This window comes from Centropristis striata, chromosome 7 (genome assembly GCF_030273125.1).
Source record: "Centropristis striata isolate RG_2023a ecotype Rhode Island chromosome 7, C.striata_1.0, whole genome shotgun sequence".
NCBI classification, from domain to species: Eukaryota; Metazoa; Chordata; class Actinopteri; order Perciformes; family Serranidae; genus Centropristis; species Centropristis striata.
The window spans coordinates 15,237,734-15,263,426 of record NC_081523.1 but is presented as its reverse complement, the minus strand read 5'-3'; the positions used below and the strand labels follow the sequence as shown (position 1 = coordinate 15,263,426).

General features: G+C 40.8%; 1 protein-coding gene across 1 annotated transcript in view; it reads right to left on the bottom strand.

The window, feature by feature from the left end:
* Window positions 1-374: 374 nt before the first annotated feature.
* The window catches only part of bin3 (bridging integrator 3), a 32,463-nt gene continuing 7,144 nt past the window's right edge, over window positions 375-25,693 (bottom strand). The window contains exons 2-9 of the mRNA XM_059336243.1: window positions 25,142-25,190; window positions 24,168-24,208; window positions 18,508-18,569; window positions 16,051-16,187; window positions 11,288-11,328; window positions 5,549-5,690; window positions 4,311-4,445; window positions 375-1,946 (exon numbers count right to left, since the gene is read on the bottom strand). Coding sequence (XP_059192226.1) covers window positions 1,800-1,946; window positions 4,311-4,445; window positions 5,549-5,690; window positions 11,288-11,328; window positions 16,051-16,187; window positions 18,508-18,569; window positions 24,168-24,208; window positions 25,142-25,190 — 754 coding nt within the window. The 3' untranslated portion in view covers window positions 375-1,799. The remainder of the gene's footprint in view (window positions 1,947-4,310; window positions 4,446-5,548; window positions 5,691-11,287; window positions 11,329-16,050; window positions 16,188-18,507; window positions 18,570-24,167; window positions 24,209-25,141; window positions 25,191-25,693) is intronic.

The window sequence follows — 25,693 nt, the reverse complement described above, 5'->3', positions numbered from 1 at the left end:
ATTCAGACATTATGGCAATTAACTGCAACTGTGGGAGTGTAACAAAAACTGTGTGGTCCCACAATGTAGCAAAATTACAATTTATATTTCACAAGTATTGCTTTCCGTCAGTGTTTTTATGAGCTTGAATACCAGAAGTTTTTTGTACCAAAGTTTCGGCCTGTGTCTGATGGCAGTTGGCGGCAGGGATGTTTACTATACTCTCACCAACACTGTGGCTATGGTATTTTTTTGCTGCAGGCCGCTGACACAGCCCCAACACTTAAACCCCCACAAAAATGATTAGGATTATAGTCCTTTTGACGCACCGCCCGGTGTAAATGCAGCAATGAGTTTGTCAAGGCAACAATACAAGAGTAAGATTTTAGACGTGGTTGCTTTTTTCACAGTTAATTTATTTCTTGATTGACTAGACATTGAGATGATGGCTGAAAACAGTCAGTTAACAGATTGTGTTAATACATTTCAAAAACCTAAATTAAAAACCCACTCTAATGTTAAAGTATCCATTTAGTTGTATTAAAAAAAAAATCTACCACTTTAGAAAAACCTTCATCAATACATACATAAAACACGTTTCAGGACACAAATACAGTCAATCAACTAAGCAATTGTTTCAATGATTTCAAAAAAATATGTTAAAGAATAAATAGTCAACTTCTTGTTATGACACCTTAAAAAAAAACATGATATGGGAGCAATCGTTGTGTGTACACTACCATGTAGCACCAATAACCAGAGCGTGTGTATCATACTGAGGCAGTACCTGATGAAAAAGGTGGAAACAAAGGAGTGCAATGCCAGTATAATTTGGTCCGAAATAAAGGAAAGCCAAAAAAAGATGAATTGACTTCCAACCCTGGTATAGAGGGTACAGAGAAAGGACTTTCTCTACTGTGCCAACAATGTGTGAGGTTCTTTGCTAACAGACAGATAACAGAAACTGAACCACTAACAATATAACAAAGGATGGATGCTATGGAAAAAAAACAAAAGGTGTCATGATCAGTGTTTACCACTAGAGGGAGCACCAGCCTTTGTTTTGGACAGCGATTCAACTTGTTCTCTCAGCAGCCTGAGTGGTCGACCTTTCAACACCGCTGCACAATCTCACTTCACTCAAGTTAGTTTTCATGTTACATCCACAGTCGGGACAATGTAGGCACATAATGCACAGGTGATGTCACCAATATCATCCTGTAAACCCCAATAAAAAGCCCCCACACAACATGGCACCGAGCTAAACTTAGAGATAACCAGCAAAGGCCAAAATACAGAAATACATTTTCTTGCCGGTAACCTACAGCACATTACATAACATTCAGTCTGTAGTGTTATTGTCATTTCAAACTTGGGTAATAAAAAGTGTGTTTCACAGATTGTTGGTAATATTGCAGATGTGACTAATAAAAACATTTCCTTGCTCATTTCCTGCTGTAGAAACGAATGCTTATAGACATCTCTGAAACCAAGAAGTGTAACCCTGGTAATTAGTTCTGACGAGAACTGTTTGATTCCTTTGCTAAAAAAAAACAACATATTGGCTTATACTGCTGCACTTGGCTGATGGCTTAGTTAATGTGGCATTTCAGCTGCTTTGAGTTGCAGAGAGTCTCTGTAGAGAGAATGAAGCATGGGAGTGTAGTGCAAGAGGGGGGTGATGAGGCCGCAAGGAAACAATCTGATAATCAGGTTAAGGCCGTTGCTGTCCGTTTGAACCGTGCGAAGGAGCCTGAAAAGAGTGCAATCCATTCAGAGAGGCATGAAAGGAGCCCTTCCCGGTTTTCGGCTTTCCTCCCTCAGTCGTCGGCGACAATGGACAGAGCACGCAACTCACTGAGCTTGGCCTCAGTCTCCCTCTCTCTCTGCTCATCAGTCAGCCCTGCCTGGTCGATCTGGTCTGTTAACTCGCTGAAGATCTTGTACATTTCGGTGAAATAAACAACCTGGGGGGGGCAAGAGGGGAAAAAGATTTAGTCTGTGATGGCAGAAAAAAAAATAGTCCTATCTGTCCTCTGATAGAGACTCGATGGGGTCAATCCACAGACCTCTCAGGAAAAACTCCAACAGATTCATATCCAAACTCTGCTCCACTTGCACAATCTAACCTTGCTTTTACTTACACTCGTCTGAAGCTGCTGGTCTCATACCTCTTCAACCCCGCTAATGAGAAGTGATTCGAGAGGAGAAGAGGGAGCCCACAGATATCAAACAACTCCGACAAAGCCCCAAAAACCCAGCACTTCTGTGGGTAGTGACCCTGCTTTTCTCTCCCAATCTGAACAAGAGATAGAGAGTGTTCACTGAAAGCTTTCTTGACACTTCCCACCCCTGCTTCTTCCCCTTAGTTCATGAGTCAGGCTCCCTAGAGAGTTGCTTTGATGATTAATAGACTTTAATCACATTACAAGACTCCAGAAGAGTAGGCAGAGAATGAAAGTACTGGGAAATACAACCCCTTGAAACCCACACACACGTCTCAATATTTATTCATGCAGCGATGCATACGATACCATGCTCTTAAGGGGGCATCGTTGGCTTCTCTGAAATTGCACGTGTGTCCTATTGTAGGCCGAAACAGCAAGACCAACCAAGAAACCAGTGGGAGACGTGCTCACTTATTCGCAAAGGGTCACGACAGAATAAGAGTTGGGTCAAGCTGGAAATAAACTAGGAGTCATGCATCTTCTATAGAAATAACATTTGTCTCACAGTCATGAGCAGATTTAAAACTGTCAGAAAAAAAGAAAGAAAAGTCAAGTTTTTTTAAACCACCTTGTACAAGCCTTTTTAAGTGCTCAGTCTGAGAGACCTTTGTATGTTTATACCAATATTTGCCACCTAAACCACATGAGTGGGCCATAAGTATTGGGTTACTGCTGTTTGTGGGGGTAAAGCGGATATTATTTTTTCCAAAGTGGCTTGTTGAAAGGGCCATCGGAAATGTCCATATGACCAGTGATGATAATGTACACCAGATCAGTGTCTGGGTACCCTCTGTACCAAAGACACTCTACTATTACAATTAGTCTAGTCACCACGAGGAGTAAACGCAGCCTATGACCACCTACGATACAAAAAGGAGTCTTTGGGTAAAGCAGAGCTTTAAATTACATGACTTCTGTATGGGCATTTCAACATACCATAGTCCCAGCTGCTTAATATTTATACAGAGAGGTTACACTTTGACCCTTTGGCCTACAAAAATTATGAATAATTTATGTTGGGATTCTATTCAGTAACTCCTTAAACACTGTGTGACCAGTGTTTCAGGAAACAAAGAAAATCAACAGAGAAAAGGACAAAGAAAGAAATCTTTTAAGTCATTTTCTAATGAACACATGTAGCAGAGAAAACTAAATTGTGAAAAAAAAAACAAGACAATGTCTCAATTCATCAACATCTGTACAGGTGGACAGGTCAGGCCAAGTGTCCCACTGACAGTTGCTGGACAGGACTCGTAGTCGTGAAGCTGAAGGCTCACAACAAAGGCAGCCTTTGTGCCTTTTCCTGCTGCCGCTGGGAGCTGAGCAGCAACAGCGGCTGGGAGAGAAGGGAGTGGAGGATGAAACCGAGCACATGCAGCAAGGCTGGGGATGAGGTCCACCGGTCCACTGGCCACCCACGTGTGGCCGTGTGTGTGTAAACATGTGTAAATGCTCATTCATGTGCACAAGCTACATGAATAAAGATAATGTAGACTGAATAAAATAGCATAAGTGTGACTAATAAGAGCTTTTACACCATGCAAAGCAGCATAAAAAGGTAAAAGACCTGAGCTCAGATTTATGGAAATATCTAATGCTGGCTATAGTTGATTACTCAGTTCTCTAATTTTAAGTTCAAAGTACATCGTAGAGCTCCATAATTGTCATTAGGTCGAGGATAATCTATTTTACTAATTAGGAGTGTGCCAGGGACCGTCCCAAAGAGGAAATTACATGGCCGGGCAGGTCTGGGATGGGGGAGGGGGACATGGTGGCGCTAACTTGAGACGCCCAGCTGCTTTAAGAGCAGCTTCAGGTTAGAGGATGACTTGCAGGGCTGCAGTGGAGCCAGACAGATGAGGCCTTCCTGGGCTAAACACAGTAGTGTGGGCCGTCACTGGGGGTTAATCACATTAGGACAGCGTGGAGGGAGACAGACTGCCAGGATTATACACTCCCTTCCATCAGACTCTTTATCCACTGTTTAACCAAAGCTCAAAGGGCGTAACGGCACACTGTGGGGTGGGTGTGTGCGTGCATGCGTGAGCGCCTTATTGTTTGTGCATCTCCAGGGAGGGGGGGGGGGGGGGGGGGTCCGCTAACCTGCGCCCGGATGAGAGCCTCAAAGCTCGGCTGGAAGTAGTCGATGCGACTGTGGTAGAACTTGGGCATCTCGTCCAGCAGCTGCTTGTTCTTGGCCTCGAAGTCCTCCCTGACCGGTCGGAGCTCCTCTCTGGCCTGGGGTGTGGAAGGGAGAGAGGAAACAAAACAACGGGTCACCATCGGACACCATCACTTCTAATTTATTACATAACATCCTCTCATTTCACCATCTCGGCTCGTGTTGTAATTTACACGTTAATAATTTGACACATTCTTCCACAAAAACTGGTGCAAAGAGCTGCAGATTATGAGAAAAACAAATGCCTGCAAATAGAAACAAGTTAGTTTCAAGTATTTCGGCACTGGAGCCATCTTTAGTGTCCTTCTTATTGTTCAGAAAGATATTTGCCTAATTCCCACGGAGAAGCAGTGCAAAAAAAAAGGCTGTAATCACGACCACAGTGAGGAGGAGTGGGTTATGTGGGCAGACTTGGCTGTGAGTGGACTCCAGCACCACTGATCTGTGTGTGAATGTATTAGTGGGTAGTCTACTGTAGGCATGGAGTTATGGAATGCACAATGAATATGTGTGAGAGGGTGAGAATTTTTATTAAGGGGAAGGGGGGAGTTGCTATATTAAAACGACAACATATTGTTTATCTGCTGCATTATTGTACGGTCTTTTTGCAATAGTTAGTTTTCTTTATACATGCCAGGTAAAATGACAAATGTGTGTTTTGTCAGGATCATTTCTTTAAGTGCGCAGGGATTCAAAGGGCAGGGATGTAGGGGCCTCTTCAAGGCTTTGTTCCCCTGACAGTGCTTTTCTCAATGTGTGTGGGTGGCTCGCCATGTGAGGATGTGTTAGAGGCAATAGCATAGGCAACACTGCAGCGCTATCTGTGAATGTGTGTGCTTCTGTAGTGGCCTCATGGTGTGTATGTGTGTGTCTACAATTCTCAATTACGTGCCTGTAGATGTGCAGCAGTGCCTTTTTGAAAAGGCACTACTTGAGAGCCTGGTAGCTTGCGTGGGTGAAGGAGCGCACATGTACAGTATGCATGTGCTCAACTATTTTTGTTCATATCCAGTCAGCATTTGTGTCTTTTTCCACTTATTGCGCCCTATTCACAATACATGCAACATGTAAGAGCAAACGAACTCTGCCCCTCTGCAGATAGAGGGAGCATTGGAGTGGACCAGCACGTGCACCATTGCAAGCTTTACGCTCACAGTACCTGATGTAGTTTCACCATAACCGGCCCGGTTTTTTCTTTCTCTTCGTACTTCTCCACTTTGGATTGCAACCGTTTGTAGTCTTGCAGTGCCTGTTCCCGGCGCTTCACTGCCATGTTGAGGCTGGGGAAGACGCCGCTGTACCTGCGACAAACAAGCACACAGACAACCTTAAGACATCTCCGACACAACCAGTAGGGCAGTAAACAAAAAACACACACACAAACACACAAGCGTGCATGGATGCAAGCAAGCAAAAAATACCCAGACACTCACACCAGAGTACTCAAATGGAAATACAAGCTGTCACAGAATTTTCTGCGAAAAAACTAAGTTACTGAAATCATTAGCTTTCCTTGCTCTATGAAATTTGTAGATATGCATTCTGCATGGCATCCTATCTTAATAAAAGTCATTATGAATTAATAAAATCCCTCTCCTCAACATCTTATTGTAGAGGTACTCTCAAACCCCAGAGGACAGCTCTGCATTAAGCTTCCTCTAATCTATTATCTAATTACTGTAGTTCAAAATGGCATGAAACAATTCATTTTGTGACAATTATCATATTCCAAATGAAAATATATTCTTGCAACGAGAATCCTAGTCTTCAGCACTAAAAATAGGAAAACACTCATCTGTAACTTAGCAACAGGAGTCTGAGCTTCATCCTGGGACTTGTTGCACTGGTTTTGTGGCTGCTTTTAATGGGAAGCAGGAATACTGTATATAGTAAATATTCAACACAATAACATTTTGTAAAAATATATATATTAACAAAAAATGTACATTCTTAGATGGTAGCTAAAGTATATTGTAATATATGTGCAATGAACATACAGTATTTGTTAAATCAAATGACCAAGCATTTTTTTTTGTCTAGACTGAGTTAGTGGAGCTACATTTTCATTTGTTTCAAAAGTAGCCAAGTACTGATTTGACTTTTTCAGTCACAATACCAATAGTGATGTCTTGGCTTTGAGTATCTGCCGATATCGAGTTCTGATCCAATACAAATTTAATTAACAGGCTGTGACTTTTATGTGTGAGCCAACATCGGGCTTGAAATAAAAATAGCTTTTCTAGCCTTGTAAAACCAAAATGTAACAAAAATAAGTTTACATAATTGTTGTTTATTTATCTATTTATAAATAATAAATTGTGAACCAGCAACTTAGTAAAATGTTTTCAATTCAAATGTAAACATGTTTAAATGCAGCAACAAATGGGTCAAAACTTAAAAAGGAATTTAAATTCCAGCATATAATGTATATAGTACATAACATAGAATTTACCAACACTGGATCTGGTTATTTGAGTTAGTATTGGCCCAATATTTCATATTAGTATTGTTATTGGTGCGTCAATTTAAAAGTCAAAGAATATACAACAAATGTATGTGTGGATGTAAAAGGGAAATAACACCGCAGCTCAAGCCGTTATTGTTATAATCCAAGCAGTCATTAACAAAATAATATCAAACTAAACAAGATGATTTAAGAAAAAAATCTTTTGTCTTTGTAACATGCAGACACAAACCAGTGACAGTGTTTTTAAAACACAAGGCCACAAGTTAATTCACACAGGTGTCTGCTACATGTGAGTCAGTAATAAAAACACTTGTAATGAGTGAGATATAGCTTTTTTTGAATGACTCATTTAAAGCATTTCATCAACTGTGTAGGCACAGGACTACAATAGTTTATTATGTGTGCCTCTGCCCATAGCGTTATTAGCCACAGAATGTGTGGGCTTCATGATTTACGTTCCTCTCCATGCCAACCCTTGCCCTGTTTTGTGCAGCAGATGAGGGAACCACTGACAACCTGTGGATTGATTGTGAAATCCCAGATCGTGGCCGTGTCTGCCTGTGCACCTTACCAGAGAGTAAGAGTGGGGGAAGGCCCAGAAAGTGACGTGAACTAAAGCTCAGTCTCAGACAAGCAGGGATTGTTTTCTACAGGAAGTAGAGCAAGGAGTGGTCTTGTAGCGTTTGAGTGACATCACGGAGCTCAGCTCAACCCAGCCCGCGGCCCACGCTCTACCGCTATTTATAAAATACCACTTTGGCCCAGTTTATGGCAGGGGTGGATGCCGATCCTCAAGTCTACTATCTGCTCCAGTGTACACATACTTGAAGTGCCAAGGGATTACGTAACTGCCCTCTAGGCATGACTGCTTTCCAACACTATTGGCTAATGACAACGCAGCAGCAAAGTGACACAAAGGCTGATCGCATTCTCACCAGCAGGCTTCACCTGACAGCACGGTGCAGTTTCATCATGACACATCATGATGGCGTGCCGTTTGTACTCTGAAGTGGGACAACACTGCCAGCGACGACTATGTTTCAGCACTCTGAGAGACTTAAGGGCCAATGCTCTCCTGGCGCTGAAGGAGGCGGAAGAGCTAGACACAAAGCCAATTGCTTCTTAACCCATTCCTGTCCTTTAAATGCTAAATGTCTCACTGTTAAGATTCAGGGCTCTCTGTGTCCATTGACTCAGCTGTGTCAAAGGCTCCCACACAAGACTATGCAGCAGTGGCCTGGTAAAAGGTGACTGTACATACTTTGTAATGACAGCTACTGGACATTTCCCTCGATGTCCTGGCCTTGGCTGGACAACTACCGGTCAGCTGGCTACGTCTGCATTTGCGGTCAGCCTGGTTTGGAAGAAGTCTTACACTGGTTGAGGACCGCACGGGGGCCAAGGGCACACCACTGTCCATGTGACAGGTCAGGGTGTGGTGAACAGGCTGGATGGAAATAGCATCTGGACCATAGAGTGTGTTTATGAGCAGCTGCCAATCCACAGACGGGCCAGTCTGACCCCGTCGGCCAAGCCCAAGTCTGGTCTAGACACCCTCAGTCTAGGAGGCTGGCTGTCCTTTTTGACTATCACCATCGCATAACTCACTACTGAAAAAAAAAACCTCCACAGCAAACCACCAAAAATCCGGAGACGGGAATTGTTTATGTGCAAATTACCACCTCCAAAGTGTCACAGCCTCAGATGACGATTGAAGAGTGTCAGACAAGGTAACGTCACATAGCATATTTTTGTTAAATTTTGCTTGCTGTGAATGTAAAATAACTACCATCTGTCGTAAAAATGGTTTAGGAGCAGTGGGCCATGGGAACTCATGTGTGTGACGTACATGCCGGCAGAACCTCTTTTGTTTCAGACAGAGGGCGAGTTTGATCTGCCACAACTTGCCTGTGTGCTTTGTTGATCAAAACTCAGGCAACCTGGATACACCAGATAAGATTGCTAAAAAAAAAAAGATTACCTCAGTAAACATCCTGAGTACAAAAAAACGCAGAAAAATGCATCAGCCCCACAGCCAAGGTCAAATAGTCCCGCCTGCTCCAGGCCTTAGAACCTGCACCCGAGGCACTCTTCCTCTGATAGAGAGGGGTAAATGTGGCTTGTCCAGTCATAGCTCGACCCAGGGCAGAGGTCTCACAACAGGCTTGACTTCTGTCTCACCCAAAAGAGCAACGGAGCAGAAAGGGCTAGGTTAGGAGGCCTAGATAACACAAATGCCTCAATGCCCACGCACTCCCTTCCCCTCCCCTCACATAAACACAGTGATGTCATTCAGTGACCCCGCTGAGTGGACGAAATTCACGTCTGGGCCTGAGAGGGAGAGAAAGAGACACAGGGGGAAGAGGTGGGGGGCTGCTTGTTATTCGTTTGTTTTGACCACTCCAAGTATTAAGGATCCTAAAATTTTAAATAGCAGTAACACATAGATACAAGCCTGTACCTAACACATACACATATACACACACACACACACACAAACACACAACCCATTCAAGGTCTTCCATTAACATTAACGTTCTCCTTTTCAACACTTCTCTAATTCTCTTTATGATGACACAAGATCACCAATAGAGTATTTTGAGACTAAGTAAACAATGAAAAATATTCATTAGCGACGGACTAATGGAATCTTAATGGAAGCTTTAAAGTATAGTCGCTTTTGTGTCTCAGTTTTCTAAAGAGGACACTTTGATAAACTAATAACTAATAATGCCATGTTTTTAAGAAGGTAAAAAAAAGTTAATAAAGAGGACAGTTTAGCTTGGCTTTAAAACTCATTATGAACTTACTTCCTCTGCAAATGCATGTAAATGCTTTACTTTATGGTCTAAAATACCATATTTATGAGACAGAACCCCCCTTCAAAAACTGGGCCGGTGTTTGTGTATGTGTGTTTGTGTGAGAGTGTGCACTGTCCTGAGACAAGTTCTGCTCCTCAACCAATCCACGGCAAAGGGCCCAGGAAGCTGGGCCCTTTGCCATATTCTGAGCCTGCCCACACGTCCGCCTGCCGCCCACCAGGAAGAGGAAATTAGAACCATTCCATCCTGTCATTGCTCCGCCACCAGAGCACATGAGGAAGAAGGGGCTTAACACACACAGACACACATATACACACAGACACGAACCCAACCTATTCATGTTTTACACAGGCATCTCTTCATAGCATTGGTTATTTTTAAGAAAGAAAGAACTTTATGAACTAACAAGCTTCTGGGGTAAACTTGCAATAGAAACACATGCACTTTTACACAGTATAATCTCATGGGAGGAGCCAAGAGGAGGAAGCAAAACCTTAACAAGAGCTCCGGAAGAAGGGTGGGATAGTCCAACCACTCCCTTCAGTACTTCTGCTTTGCATGTGCGTGTGTATAGTATATATGTGTGTGTGTGTGCATGAAAAAGTGAGGCTCAAGGAATGGAATAGCGCTCACCGCCTGCTCAAATGGGGGCGAGTATTAGGAATGAGAACCAAATAAACTTTCTTCCAGACGCACTACCACCACAGCAGCACCGCTCACTCCCTACTTCATTTTTACAATCTGTATTACTGCACTTTAGGCCTTCCTGTGGTCCAGCATGACTGGTGTAAAGAGTAGAGCTGGGTCAAACAATAAAAATGTTACAAGGTACTGGACTTAATCTGCCCAGCAATGTGTCATATGGATTTAACACATCAGGAACATTAAGCAACAAAAACTGAACTAAACTGCCTTGACAGTATTTTCCTGTGAAAGTCCTTTGGAGCGGGAATCACGAGATGCCCCACGATACAATATTATTACAGCATAATATTATTGCCATTTTTAAACATTGTGAACACATTACATTGCAACATTTATTGCAATTTATTATGACTTCTTAGCATTTTCAACTGCATTTTTATTATGAGCCCAAGGAAAACTTTGTCCACATCTCTTTTACCTAATATTATACAATTTTCAGTCTGTTCAGCTCACTTCAATCATTTTTATTGCAACAAAATGGGATTGTTCACAGACAGACAGACGCACTGTCTGTTTGTATTAAAGTCCACAAGTCTTACTTCACTGAATGCAAACATGTGTGAGCTACTGTACAGGTACAACAATGCAACTTCTTACAAAAAAGTTTGCAGCCCCTTTAGCTTTTGTATTTGCAATATTTATAATGAATACAATAAAAGGTCAACACTTGCGCCCGTGTAGGGATACAATATTGCCAGGCAAAATATTGAGATACTATGCTGTATTAATTTACCCCTACTACTAAAGGCCCTATTGGAAGAAATCCCTGCACCAAACAATTGTAAAACTTATCAGCAAAACTATTTGACCCTGGTCTGGTAAGAGAAATTTAAAGCCAACTATTAAAACATAGAAGTAGCAAAAAAAAAACTCAAGAGTACGAGAAATCAATAAGGACACTTACTTTTTCAGAGGGTCGATAACGGTCTTCTGGATCTGGTTGACCTGTAATAAAAAATAACATTTTTAACATCAGCAATAAGGGCTTTTATATCAAGGGAAGAGACCTTACAAATTGTTATTCATTGTCAAAATTAGTTACATCAAAATTCAAGTCTGAACAAAATAGCATCTACATCTCTCGCTCATTAGCTGCAAAGTAATGCCGCTGCACAAACATCAACAATTGTGTATATTTCAAACAGAGCACTCAAGAAAAAAGGGGAGGGGGGAGCTTGCAAAGAAACTTTCGTGACGTTGACTCTTTTATTGTACACAAGCCCTGAGGAGAAACCCCTGAATATTCATTGAGCTTGCGATACAAAAGGATGGAACTGTCAGGGGACGGACATGAAAGCAAAGCCCAACTGATTTCAAATCCTGTGGAGGGTGGGCTGCCTTACAAGATGAAAGTTCTTTGCAAACAAACATTTTAACAATAACAGTTTATATTTTCCAGCATTCTCCTTCTGGTTGCCAGAACCGACAGGGGAGGGAAGGAGGGGAAGGGGGGTGTTAAATGGGAGTAAACGAACATCTCATCTTGAGGCCTCCAGCCCCGGCACCAAGTCTCATCGACAGAAGTTGGCGCACAATTAATAAAGTTTCCAGCGTCATTTACATTGCAGATTCAAAACGACTGTTACTACTACATCTTCGAGCATGACAGAATGCTAAGTTAACCAGGCAATCGAGTCAAGTGAGTCAATGCTACGAACGGTGAGGGAAGAATTTAAAGCAATGGGATGTGAAGTGACAGCTGCATGAGAACACTGAGCAGCTCCACTAATCATATGTTCACTCGATATTGGAAGGACAGTCAATCACACAACAACAAGGAAGCGAGATCGCAGCTGTGCTCTGTAAAAATGCCCTGACCATCTATGAGAACATACAGCAACACTCACTGCTTCACACAGGCACATTTCCAAGTACAAAATGGTTGATTGTGGTTTGAGGGAAAACAGAGAACCAATAACAAATAAGTACATGGGAATTCACATTTTCTTTGTTTTACATATTCACACCATCCCCCCCTCCCTGACTTGAGCTGTGCCGCAGCTTCTAAGGTGAGAGTATGCAGCGAGGAGGGAGAACAACAGCGGCAGATTTGCTTAAGCATGCTGGTGCCCTCTACCCTCTGCCCCTTCCCACAGAGAGGGGGGGCAGAGCTATTCCTTGGAGGCCCTGCAGAGCCTGAGGCCGGCACTCAAGCAGTAGTCTCCATCAGTGAGTCACGGGGCAGAGGCCATCCCGGCACACAGGCCTCCCAAAAATACACACAGATCGCAGAGGAAATCAATATCCTTCCAAACGGAGCATCCTCTACTGCGCTGCCGCCATCTACACTGGGGCTCAGCTTCGGCAGCAGTGTGCCGGCGGGGCTGTGCGCCCTCCTCAGCCCCAGAAATAAACACACAGACCTGGGCCACTGCTGCCTTCATTATCGCTGCACGTTTTATCTGCTGGCTCTCTCACTTGCGGGCCCTGCGGCAGAACATCTCGTCTCAACACGGAGAAGAGCAAAGGGTGGATGCTTTTGTGTCTGTTTTGCAGGAGCAATAGGGTTTGCTGTTGGTGCCGTCAGAATCAACAGTCAGCTTGAAGGGAGAAGCTCGAGTAGTGTTCCAGTGAGCTGTGCTGGATTTTAAACACCTAGCAAACCTGGGGTGATATTCCACATAGCAGGCTGACCAAAAAGTGCTCACAATCACTATTTTGCCTTTAGCTCACTTTCAGCCACACAGCCCTGCCCAAACCTGGAACTGAACATTGTGTTAAGGCAAGGATTTTTTATTTAGTAAGACTGAAAGAAGTGCAGAGAAAATCAGGTGTGACCTAGCTGTCAAAATCCACTCTGGATGAAAGTGTGTTAAAAAAACATACAACCACGTCAATACAGTTGGTGACTGTTGTCCTCCACAAGTGAAAAACTGTGCTGGGATCAAAGTGCCTAGCTGAATCAATGTCAAACAGGAAAACTACACACCGTGGAGCCAGAACTACAGACTATAAAGACAAGTTGTGCCTTCTGCTACTAGAGATTGCTTCTTATGTGAAAATACAAACTCACATTAAAATAAGAGATGACAGACAGACTTTATGAGGGTACTGAGGAGACCCTGGCAGAGACTTTTATGCTGAAGGATCTTTAGTCAACTTTTAAAACTTTGGCCTACAAACGATGTGGAAAGAAAGACGTGGATTTGGAGTACCCAACATCACTTATTCAGTGACAGTAAAGTGTACGAGGCAGCACTGGTGAAACATTTTCTTCAGTTCTAAATTCCAAGACACTGAAAATGGGAAAAAAAAGCAAATTTGATATTGTATAAAATCTGAAGAATGTTAAAGTTACTCTATACTGAAAACAGTGAAACTGGCAGGAGAGCTCTCCTGGGCACTCGACCAAGCCAAGTCCTGGAACATACGCACCCCGGGTCACAAACCCACACGCTCAGTCCAACCCACATTCTACTTTGTCTAGTCACTCAAAATGGCTCCTGTAAAATTTGATGAGCTGTGAGCAAAGCCAGTCTGAAAGAGTGGTATGTTATAGCTGAAGAAGAAAGGAAAGAAACAAAAGTGACTTCCACAGTATCGTTACTTCACCTCCACCTTACAAGTTTAGTATATTTTATGTATAATATGATAATTTTATTTTTCTTTGTTACATTTAGGGAATGTTCTTGACATTCTTTCATACTTCTTGACATTAGGACTGCAACTAAAGATAATTTCATTATTTATTGATCTGCTGATTAATCAATGAGTCTATAAAATGTCAGAAAATAGAAGGAAAAAAAAGCCCAAGGTGCCTCCTTTTAATGTCTTGTTTTGTCTTCCCAAAAGATATTCGGTATAATATGATATGAAACAGAGAAAAGGAGAAAATATCCATATTTGAGGGGCTGAAGACAGCATTTTCCGCCATTTTTGCAAGAAAAATTACTTCAATTGATTATCAAAATAGTAGCAGATAATATTCTGTCAATCGACTAATGGAGTAGTCGACAGATTGATACAGCTCTACTTGATATGACATTATGCCTAAAATACATTTCGGGTATTTAATTTACTTCCAACCTGTCCTGACTAGATCGAATAGATTTTAAATTGATTCAATTAATTTCAACATTTTTATGAAAGTCTGGGTTGTAGCATGAACACTGTTTTCCTCACACATCTTGGGGATAGGTTATAGTTTGATTTTCTATGGAAATAATCCAGTTCATGAGGTTTCGCAGGAAATATAAATCATGTCCTTTCATCCCAAAATGTACAAATCCAGATGGTGTGCGGTTCCTAAGATACCAGATTACAATATTACCATGGAATAGAAATTTTTTAAAGAATTTTCTTCGCCTTGTTAGATCATTGTTGTGGAGTTATGAAATCATTCTGGTACACAACTAAATGTGAAGCGAAAGGGGAATATTTTGAAGGCAACAAATGTGAAAAGCCCAGAACACCTAACAGCAGGGCAATGAGTCAAGAAAACACAGATGGAAAAAAGTCAATCGGTATATGCCTTAGTGTGATCTCTTGTATTTTTTCCTCTTTAAAAGTCTACCCTTCACAGTGTAGTGCCTTGAGGATGCACACATGCGGTGCCACTATGATTCACATTATAACTACCTGTGGCGATGATTCTAATCAAAAACCTGAAGTGCACCCAGCAAATAATCTGAAGAGGCCTGACAGCCAAAGAAGAGATATTTACAAAGTACAGCTGTGAGAGAGCGAGGCAACAGTATGCTGTATTGCTTACAGTTCTGGAGAGAAATGTCAGACTATCTACAGTTGCCCCTTAGGACAAAACATACAAGAGTGAAAAGCACAAAGATTACGGGAAACGCAAGCCAAATCAACAAATACAATAAAATACCAACCAAAAAAATGTGCTACAAGAGAGGAAACGTAGGAAACAACGGACCATATTCTGGCCACATTAGCAGTGTGGCTCTATGGATGACAATGCCAGTTTTGGTCTTCCTGTTGGGCAGTGTGTCAGTATGTAGATACAACCTGATTCCCTGTGTGTCCTTTTATCTAGTGCTCCCAACAAAAACAGGATTTGAGAAGTTTATATAAGTGGTGTAAGTATTATAAATTTGAGATGATTACAGTTGCTCTTCTCAATGAAGGAGGAAACAATTTACTTTTTGCTGTAACCCTTCAAGACTGTATGGGTTTAACAATTAATGTAAAAAAAATGCAGCATTGAAGACAAATGTTTGTTTCAATAATTAATGCAAGCAATACAATTACTAGACTTGTTCACCATGCAAGCCAAGAAGAGTTAAATCTATGAAATCTTCTAACAGGGCATATTTTCCTGTTGAGAAAATGGCTTTCCATTGTATGAGTTATTTTCGACACCAGTGAGTCACAAATGCATCAATCTTCACAGCTGATAACCAGTAGCTTGAGCTTATAGAGGATGATGCCACAGATGCTTTTCAAAAACAGCAGAAGGAAAGACATACGGATAGTTTTTAGTCCACAGGCTGCACAATATTGACAAATATGAAAACACGCATTTTCAACAAAAACTCATCTAGTTTCCTACTTTGTATGTCTAAAGGAAAGACATTTCCCCCGATACCAATCCAATGCTATGTGTGCCAATGGCAAGTGCCAAGGAAACAAAGACGAGAAAGACAGCGAAAGAGTGAGATAGCACACTTAAAAATAAACATGTGGAAGACTGTGGATAGGTCTGACCTTCTCCTGGTTGAAGGCGTCCATCCTTCTCATGGATGTATCTAAAGCTGTCATGGACTCAAGGAAGGCTTGGTCCTGCTCACACAGTGGGTTACTCAGCAGGTCTGCAGAGATCTTCACTGCTGCTTTGGACATGGCTGAAATACACAAACAAACAAAGCAGAGGATTCTGTTAAAACAAAGAAAGATAACTTTAAGCGTTTTTCCACTGCATGGTATGGCTTGACTCGACCCTTTGTGGTTTTCCATTAACAAAAGTTTTGTACCTGGTACTTTTTAGTACCACCTCGGTAGAGCTTGCAAGTGAGCTGAATCGATACGAGAAGGTGGAGTTAAAACACTACAGACCACTGACTGGTTGGAGAGAATTGCCGCAATTTCTCTTTGATTTCTCACATGACCCAGATTTAATAAAATGCAGTGTCGCATAGAAGATGTCAAAGCAGTTTCATACGGCAGTGCTGCGTTGATCAGATGAGAATGCCCCAGGTACCAACTCAGTTGAATGAAAAAATAAAGAGAGGGACCTGGTCACAAAAGCGAGTCGAACCAAGCAGAGCCGTACCATGCAGTAGCAGCACAGCTATTGTGAAAACACGATCATGTGGACTACAGTCCATGTAAATGGTTACTGAAGATGTCCTCATCTACACATTCTAATCCCATTCATGCCAGATTTGTGCATTTTTCTTAAACCATTTTTGTGGATTGCCCTAAGGCTTTACGTGTTTCATCAGTGTACTGTATGAGTTTCTATGTGGTGGGGTCCTCAAGAAGAAAAAAAAAACAATACTTTATTGATCCCCAAGGGAAATTCAATATTTTTACTCTGTTGTTATTTTTTACACATCACACACACACACGCCCATAATACACACTCCTGCACCAACAGGACCTATACACATGCATTAATGGAGAGAATTGAGTGAAGGGTCTGCTCATGGACAGGCACTCCCAGTAGTTGGGGGTTATGTGCTTTGCTCAAGGGTACCCTTACGTGCCCAAGAGGCAAACTGGCACCTCTCCAAATACCTGTCCACACTCCACTTGAACCGGTACCCCTCTGGTTCCCAGGCCAAGTCCCCACAGACTGAGCTATTCTACCTCCTCAAAAATGAGCGTTTGGGAAAGAACTAAATAAGAAAAGCAAAATGGCGTGGAGCTGCCCCTATTGTAAAAATCTGAGGGGTTGATGAGGCTGGATGCCATGTTGAGTATTTACCAGAGCACCAAGAATATCTGCAACGTTTCTACACTGACAGCACCAATTATTGTTAATCTGTGCTCATGCCATTTTGTTTAGACACAGAGCACGTATCAGATTATGGCTTCACAGTCAAAATAAATGAGCTTCACTGAGGAGATAGAAGCTGACAGGAGAGACTGTGGTGAAAATGGGCTTCATGGAGATCTGGAACAGTCATTGGTCTCTTTTCACACTCCCTCGGGATTCTCTCAAGACCAATTTTCAACCAATCAATTATTATAGTGTGGCGTTTCTGCATCTATCTCCATTTGACAGGTAACAAATTGCTTGATTTGGCCTTGTCTGGTATGACTGAGAGACCTGTTTATTGCAGGGTCATGACAGCCAAAAGGTGATCGGAGGGTAGTGATTTAATTATTTGTGTTTGTAAGGTGCAAATAAGTGAAGCCCCTTGTAATCACCTGGGGCTGAAACACCATGAACAATTCCTCAGTAAGAAAAGCACAGTTATCTCTGCTACTGTCTTTGCCTTCCTACTTAGTCTAATTGATATTGTGAACCAGAGCAAGCCTTAAAAGATATTATCGTCCCTCACCAGCTAATTGGAAGTGAGTTCAATAGAGCCCTGCATATCACCACCCTTGACTTGATAAATGATGGGTGATATAGAAAGCAGTGTATTAAATGCAGTGCTGACATGCGGAATAGGTCCAGTTCTTTGTTTGGTAGCAGTTGGTGGAGACGGGACCTGTGCAACAGATGGAATCCATTAACGATAATGAGGGCCTGACAGCTATGACACTTTGATGATGCAGACATCCATATTCCAGAGCACAAAGGAGAGGAAATGAAGAAGCCTCTCACTCCTCCATCCGTCCCTGCTCCTCCACCCCCACAACTGACTACTTACCACAGGCCATGTCTACTGCTGCTTCCCAAATACACAACTCTGAAACCAACAAATAAGCAAATAAAAAGTAGAATAAACATGGTTTCCCTCCATTCAAAACCCCCAAACACACACTATGATAGCCTGGAAAAACCTATAAAAGATTAAGGCGAAGGCCCGCAATCTTTCTCGTCTCATTTGTTGAGTCGTTCAGAGAACTGATGCACCACCAAACAAACCAAGACAACCAAAGCGTCTTTCTAGCCCTGAAAAACCTGCCAAGCAACATCAAGTATGTCGGTGAACAAGTGGAGATCAATGCACACCAGGCGGTAACACACACGTTGGTGGCAGAACACACCTAAATCAGCCTCTGTGCTTTTCTTCATGTCCTTGTGAAGCTTTTTTGTCTGATCCTCCAGCCTGTAAAACAAGAAGAAGAATGATTATCAACCAGTTTCTGGTCTAGTGATACAGTAAAAACACTGAAATGTTTAACAAACAATGGCATTAGTCAAAGGAGAAATGACAAACATGAAGAAAATTGCACATTGTCTCCACAACCGTATCATAATTAGTCTATATACATTCTAAAATCTATTCGATCCAGTCAATGTGTTGACATGGACAAAGAACATCCAAACCAAAAACCTAGAAAAGGAAATTAGTATATAAAAAACATGGTTCAAGAAGGAATTACACATTTCATTGATTCCACATAAAATGTTATTATAACATCCGTTAGCTAATTAATAATACAGGGAATCCTTCTTGTTACTGTCAACTACATTTCCGCTCAAAAGCATTAATGTCTTCAATCATTCCACTGCACATATTCCATTGATGGGTGTTAAAAATGGCAATTACCAGACTATGGAGGCTGAAAACACATGCCATTCATTATATCAATTAAGGCAAACGAGGGGTTTAGAATCTCCCCTGAGACTGCTGTCATATCACTGTGCCTGGTTTGATGAAAAAGGGAACGCGGTGGCTTCATTTCCATCTTTGCTTTGAGGGATTATATTAACAAGGAAGACAATAGCTGTGTAATCCCATAGGATTTCTGGTGGGGGCACTATGGCCACTGGCCACAAGATTTAAGGACATTGGTAACCCACATATAGCTATGAAAACCACAAATGGCAGTCTGGTGCCTTCAAATACAGGGTTTTGGCAGTGTTTTTTTATTGTTTGGCAGATGAGAAACAAACGAACAGTGGGTTACTCCAGCATAAACACAGGTGCATGAACTAAACATGAATGTGATTGGTTCTCTGCTGCCCTGATACTGCCTCTTAACCCAGTTAAAATGTAATAGTATTATTATAATTGTTTATCAGTGCAGCTTTTAACTCTCCATAAAACATACAATGAGTAAGCTCAGACACACAACTCCATTTCATTAAAGAAAAAAGCAAGCGACAGGACAGTATAGGAAATATTCAACTCCAAAAACAGCAACATATTGTGTTATCATCAAATTAAACCAAGCAGCTTGTACGGCATAATCCACAGAGTTTTGAAGCCAAATCACTTCTTAGTTAAATACAGTACATTTTTGTAGATTTTGTACATTTGTCACAAAATAGCACACGGGGTAGCAGAAACATTAAGTGGAATTAGCCCATGTCAGTCTATATTTGTAGCCGCTTTGATTTTAGATTGCAATCTGTAATTGCAATTTAATTTATTCATTTGTTTGTTGCCCTTACAAACTGTGTAGATGTAGGGTCTAAGGGTAACTAAAAATCATTAATTATTTCCTATCATAACTTGTCCTCTACATGCTTTTGTTTGTCTTGACGTGTTTTAGGATTTTGCAATGAATCGCCACAGACCAGATGGAGGTTGTTCCAAAAATGTCATTTGCAGTAAATGATGTAACTTCATCCCTTATTGTTCACACCACAGGAAAAAAAAATTCTGTCAGAACAATCTCCACAGTAACTTCTTGTATTTCTCTCGCCAATTAGATGTAACTGGGTCTCATAAGCCATATCAGCCTTCCTCTAAAGCAATCAAAATGTACTCTTACATTCCAGATAGTTAGAAATAGTCGATCCTAATTGCAGCAAATGCTAAGCACATTACAGTCAATATTATTAGTAATACTTTAGGCAGGATTTAGTCAGTATGTAATAATTAGATGGCTTCTTCCTGTTTCCATTACATAGGTTGGCCAGTAAGTACATTTCCGTGTAGACCTGGACAATGAATTTGCTATGAAGAGTTCAGGTCCCATATGATCAGACAATCATCACAATTTTTCTGTTTTGTTGAGAACATCTTAAGAGAATTTAAAAGCTGACCGAAAAGGCAATATTTCCATGCAGCTATTATATTACAGTTCTGTTTTGAGTCATACCTGCAGCTAGAAAATTGATTCTGACATTGTTAAAAACATCTGGAAATACTGACATGTGGTCAGTTTTTATCATTTCTGTCCTTGTGATGGCAGCAATTAGAATCAGTTGAGACATCATACTGCATAAATCGACTCTGTTTTGAATGCAATTCTGAATGCCAGTGAAGTCAATGAAGGGCACCATGCAAAACAAACTAAAACTAAAATAGTCTTGTTAATTGGCTGACACAGTTAACACATGAGAGTAATGAAAGGAGACAAATATGGAATGAGGAAAATAACAGTATAACAGTAAAACCCTGCCAGTCATGGAGATCGGGTTGCAGGATAGTGGGTGAAAGCATCTCACTATGTAAACAAACTAGCATGCTCTGAGACCAACGCCTGTACACTCAAGATGTGTTCTTGTAGTGCTTGTTCGTGCATGTGAAACTCGTGTTCCAGATAGTACCTCCTACTTTAAAATGTGTTGCACAATACTGTTGCATCTTTCCTACTCTGTCAGCGCTGACAGTGAGAGAGCCATGCTGGATGAGTGCCAGGTGAGCCTGGAGTCTCTTTCCAAAAGGTGCTAATAGAGCGGCCTAGTGGAACAGCTGCTGCTCCTTGCTCCAGTGCCCCAATGTTGGGCCTGTGCAGCCACATCGGCTCTTGAAAACTGAAAAGACGCTATTGCATTTTATAGGACTTTCACACACAAATCCTTCGCATGACACTAGATAATGAACAGGCATTCAACCGAGTTTGACCATTCACACCAGATTCCTTTCCGGTTAATACCTGTTCACTGCCATTCACACAGGAACCAGGTCAGGCAATCAGTTAAGCCAATTAGCATTCAAGCTGCTAAATGAAGTGAGGCTGTCATGTATTGATTCCATGTTTTTGTTTTGTTGTGTGTGCGTGTCCAGCTTACAGCTAAACAGATAAATTAACCAGGCCGAAAGATTGAGGGAAATTTGCTAATTGCAGATATATTGTATGATTGTACATAAATTAAGAATATTCTATCAGAAAAAATGCTGTTACATAGTGTGTAATTGAGAGAGCACAAACAAACTATGATGTCCTGCTTATTATATACATTTGGTTGAATTTTTTTTTAACAAATTTCAAAGTATAATATCTAACATTTTTGCATCAAAATTTCTCAAAATTACTAGACCTATGTTTTAAATTTTGTTGAGTTGCGTACTTATACCAAATGTTTCCAACCATTTAATAAATCTTGAGAAATCAGATCATGCTCCATGCCCGCCACCTGTCAATGGCATCATATCACCTTTGCGCATGTGGTGTGGTTGTAATAGCAGTAGCAGTCATAAATTTAAAATACGTTTTTTAGATCTTGGTTACTAATAACTATATGTTCTAAACGGATGAAGGACTTTAGTCATCAACCTATTTTATACAGTCTATGTCATTGACGTATGGATCTTAGTTATCAGCCTTCTAAACAATGAGACGGCTTTATTCAGGATATTTACCAGTTAAAATTGCTCGGTCCATTTGTTTTAGAGTGGAGGAGACTTCTGCGGATAATTGGGCTCCTTGTATAAACCTTCTGAAGGTCTGGATCTTAAGTTATCAGAGAAACAAGCTGAGCAAATATTAGCAGCAGCCCCTCTACCGTAAGCCAAACAGCATCAGAGAAAGACTCTTTCATTCAGTGTTTTCACCAGTTTAAACCACATGGTCTGTTTGTTTTTAGAGAGGAGGAGACAACTGCAGATAACACAAAAGGAATCCTAACCAGAGAAAGTGACGGCAATAACAGCATTGTTCAGTCTTTGTTATTGTTTTGATTAAGAGAAACCTAGCAGCAGAAAATTACTTATTGCACGTTTAAGGATTTCATCTAAAATATTTTATCTATTTAATGCATTTCTGTAAAAAAATAGCTTATCACACTTCTTTCACTCAAATATTGATATCAGTATTGACCTCAAAAATCCTGTATTAGTCAGACTTTAGTTAGGCTATGAGAAGCATGCTGTGCACAAGGCAATAATACTTATTTTAGACTCATTATCAAGTCAAATTCAACCAAAATCGTTTTTTAGGCAGACATAATTCAAAAACAGGAATCACGGTGAAGCCTACCAAGTATATTTAGGCCACAGATGCACCACAGTGTGTTGATATGGATCTCTAGGGTGGAGAACCTAAAAGTCTGTACATGCCTGCTGCTCTGACTCATCTATAAGGTCTATTGGCACCACACCTTCCTGATAATGGGCCCTCCTACTCAACAAAACCTGAGAGGAAAAATGGTGCTCCCACTCATTCTGCGGGGCCCTCGGGGAGTTTCTATAACCTCAGCCTCGCGGTAAGAGAAGGCCCCAATGTACTGAGCTCTCAGGTCTTGGGTGCTTCAGTGCTCTGAACTCCTCATTCTTCTGTTTCATAGAAACACTGACATCATATTACTCAATTCAAAGTAAGCTGGTTAAGTAATAGCAACATTTATGTATCTAATTTTTAGTTTGGGCTTTTTACTGGCTTGTAAAAAAACCTTGAGAATGTCTACATCCACAAGCTAATGCAATACTTTATAAACAATAATGTGCATTTACAGGAAATGTTACAAATTCTCACTTTAATCTAAGTTTATCAGTGGCTGAGGGGAGCATCTAATAGAAAGAAAGCCCTCTTTTCCAATTTCTAAATTCAGATTCCAACAAAGCTCTAACGTGGTTCCTTTCACAGTTCAATGTTGAGAAAAAAAAAGCACCCAAACGCAGCAGGGACTGGCAAACTGTGTGACAAAGAAACTGTGTGTGCAAAGAGGAGCATGTTAAGTGTGAGATTCTCAGAATGCTTCATTAACATGTAAAGCCCAAATACCTATATGTAAAATTGTACAAATACTTGTTTAGTACACAAAAACTATATGATTGTGGATTGCCATGCATACATTTATGAATAGATCTTCCAACAGTTTAAGACATCAACATCTTTGTTAAAGTGCTACATAAAGTGGTACATATTTCTTACTAATATTTGTCTGACTGGAGAATGGATAATGACTAATATATATTTTATGATAGACAATAAAAAACACTTTTCATAAGGTTACTCGTTTTATTTCATTTTACATCCTAATTGGAAATGTGTTGTTTATTATGGCAGTTTACTTAGCATACTTTTTTAAAGATAATAAGACAAATATTATTATTGGCATAACAAGACCTCTGACTGATAACTCACTGTAAGAACAGTACTTACAGAAAAATAATAATGTAACCCTGTATTATAATCACAAACTCTCCAAAGACACTTAAATACCACATATAGGAACCCTCTTTAATTGTGTCACTTAATATAAGGGCTGTACCGAAAGTTTTTTTTTTGTTTACATTCAAACCTTCTATTGAGGTTTTTGAACAGCAAATAGAAATAGTGATTCATTGGACTAAATAAAAGAGGGTTGAGTCTTTTTTTTCCTTTTTTTTTTTAATTCTTCAAAATAAATACATGTGAGCAAAAAAATAGTGTAGCCTATTCTTAGTCTGCAACTATGCAGAAATATAGGTTTAATTTAAAAAAAGAAGAAGCTGATTTAGAATTGAAATGCCAATGTTTTGTAAAAGCTTTGAACTATTCGGTACAGCCCTACTTATTATAGACCTAGGTTCAAAATGCACACTTACTTTTGGAGCTTGTCATATTCTCGCTCGAAGTCTCTTTCAACCTAAAAAAAAAGAAAATATTTCAAGTAAAATGTAATTTAAAATGTGTGCCAATTGGATTATCACTATTTTGTGAACACACAATACTTCTATAGCAGTTTATGATCACAGAGTCTGAGAAACTACTTGTTCCAAGAATTAAATCAAGAACAAAGTTGGGGGAAAATTCCTGTTTACATTTTCTGAACAATGAAGAAGTTTAATAGAATTAGAGAGGGATAATACAAACTAAACAACAACCAGTGCTTGTATGTAGTCTGAATGAATTATATACATGAGTTTTTGGAGTCTGATGGTTTGTGTTACCAATGTTGTTCAATGGTTTATCACTATACATTTATGTCAATAGTTCTTGAGCCATACCACAGCTAAGGCAAAAAATACTAGAGTGCATCAAGTTCCCAGGGTCAATAAGGGCTAAGACAGTTTGTCCAACCGTGCCTCTAAAATATGCCAAGCAGGTTACAGAGGCAGCATGGGTTCCTGTCTTGTGGTTCTGTGGGCTCCTGGATGTAAACACAGTGGCCAAAACAACGAGGAGGGCAGTTGACACTTTGTCACTAGTGGATCATCCAACTGGGCTGTGCCTAACCCACTCCTAGGATGGCACAGGAAGCTGGAAACCCAGTCTGACAGTGACTGCCGGGCCACAGGCCTATTACTGTGGAAGTGGTTTTCTCCAGCAAGGAGATCACCCACTCACTGTCACTTCAAGGTAACCACCTCTGCCCCTGCCATTATTTAGACTACTATTCATGTTGTATATGCCATTTGTAAAGCTTAAAAACTACAGCTAAACCTTCTGAAAAATGCTTTTTTACTGCCTTAAAGCAAGTATTTATTTTTCCATTGACAGACTTGATTGCATTTTATACACTACACCTTTTTGTTTGTGGAGTAAATTGAGTCAATTTATGTTCTAGTGAGGGACTTACAGTTTTGGAGACAATCTGCTTCTTTGGTTGTCCAATCTTGAAGGGAATCCTGAAATCACACAAAAACAAATGACAGGTGAAAAGGTGAAATGACCGAATGCTTAGATTGTCCTCAGTTGCATGATGGGTGCCTAGAGGCTGGTATAGGTCTAAAAAGGTGAATGAGCGCCCTGACCTCAACAGACTAAAGCCGTTAATTCCTACTTCTCTGGAGTGTGCGGTCAAAGCCATGCAGATTAACTACATGTCATCACTAAACACATCTGGCTCCCATTGCAGGCGGATATCACTAAACAGAAGTGGTTGTCCCCTCTTCTCAGTGTGGCTTTATTGCATGACCCCAACAGGCAATCAAACAGATGCACATGCTATATTGTATATCAGGAAAAATAGGAACCCTCGACCCCCTCATATGTAGGAACTCAAAAAGGTTCAGCTAGGACAATGACTTGCTTTTAAAGAGGACACTTGAGACCAGTGTTACAATTCAGTCCAAAAACAAAACATGTCTTGGGGTTTAGTGTAACTCCACTAGTTGCACCTCATTTTGAG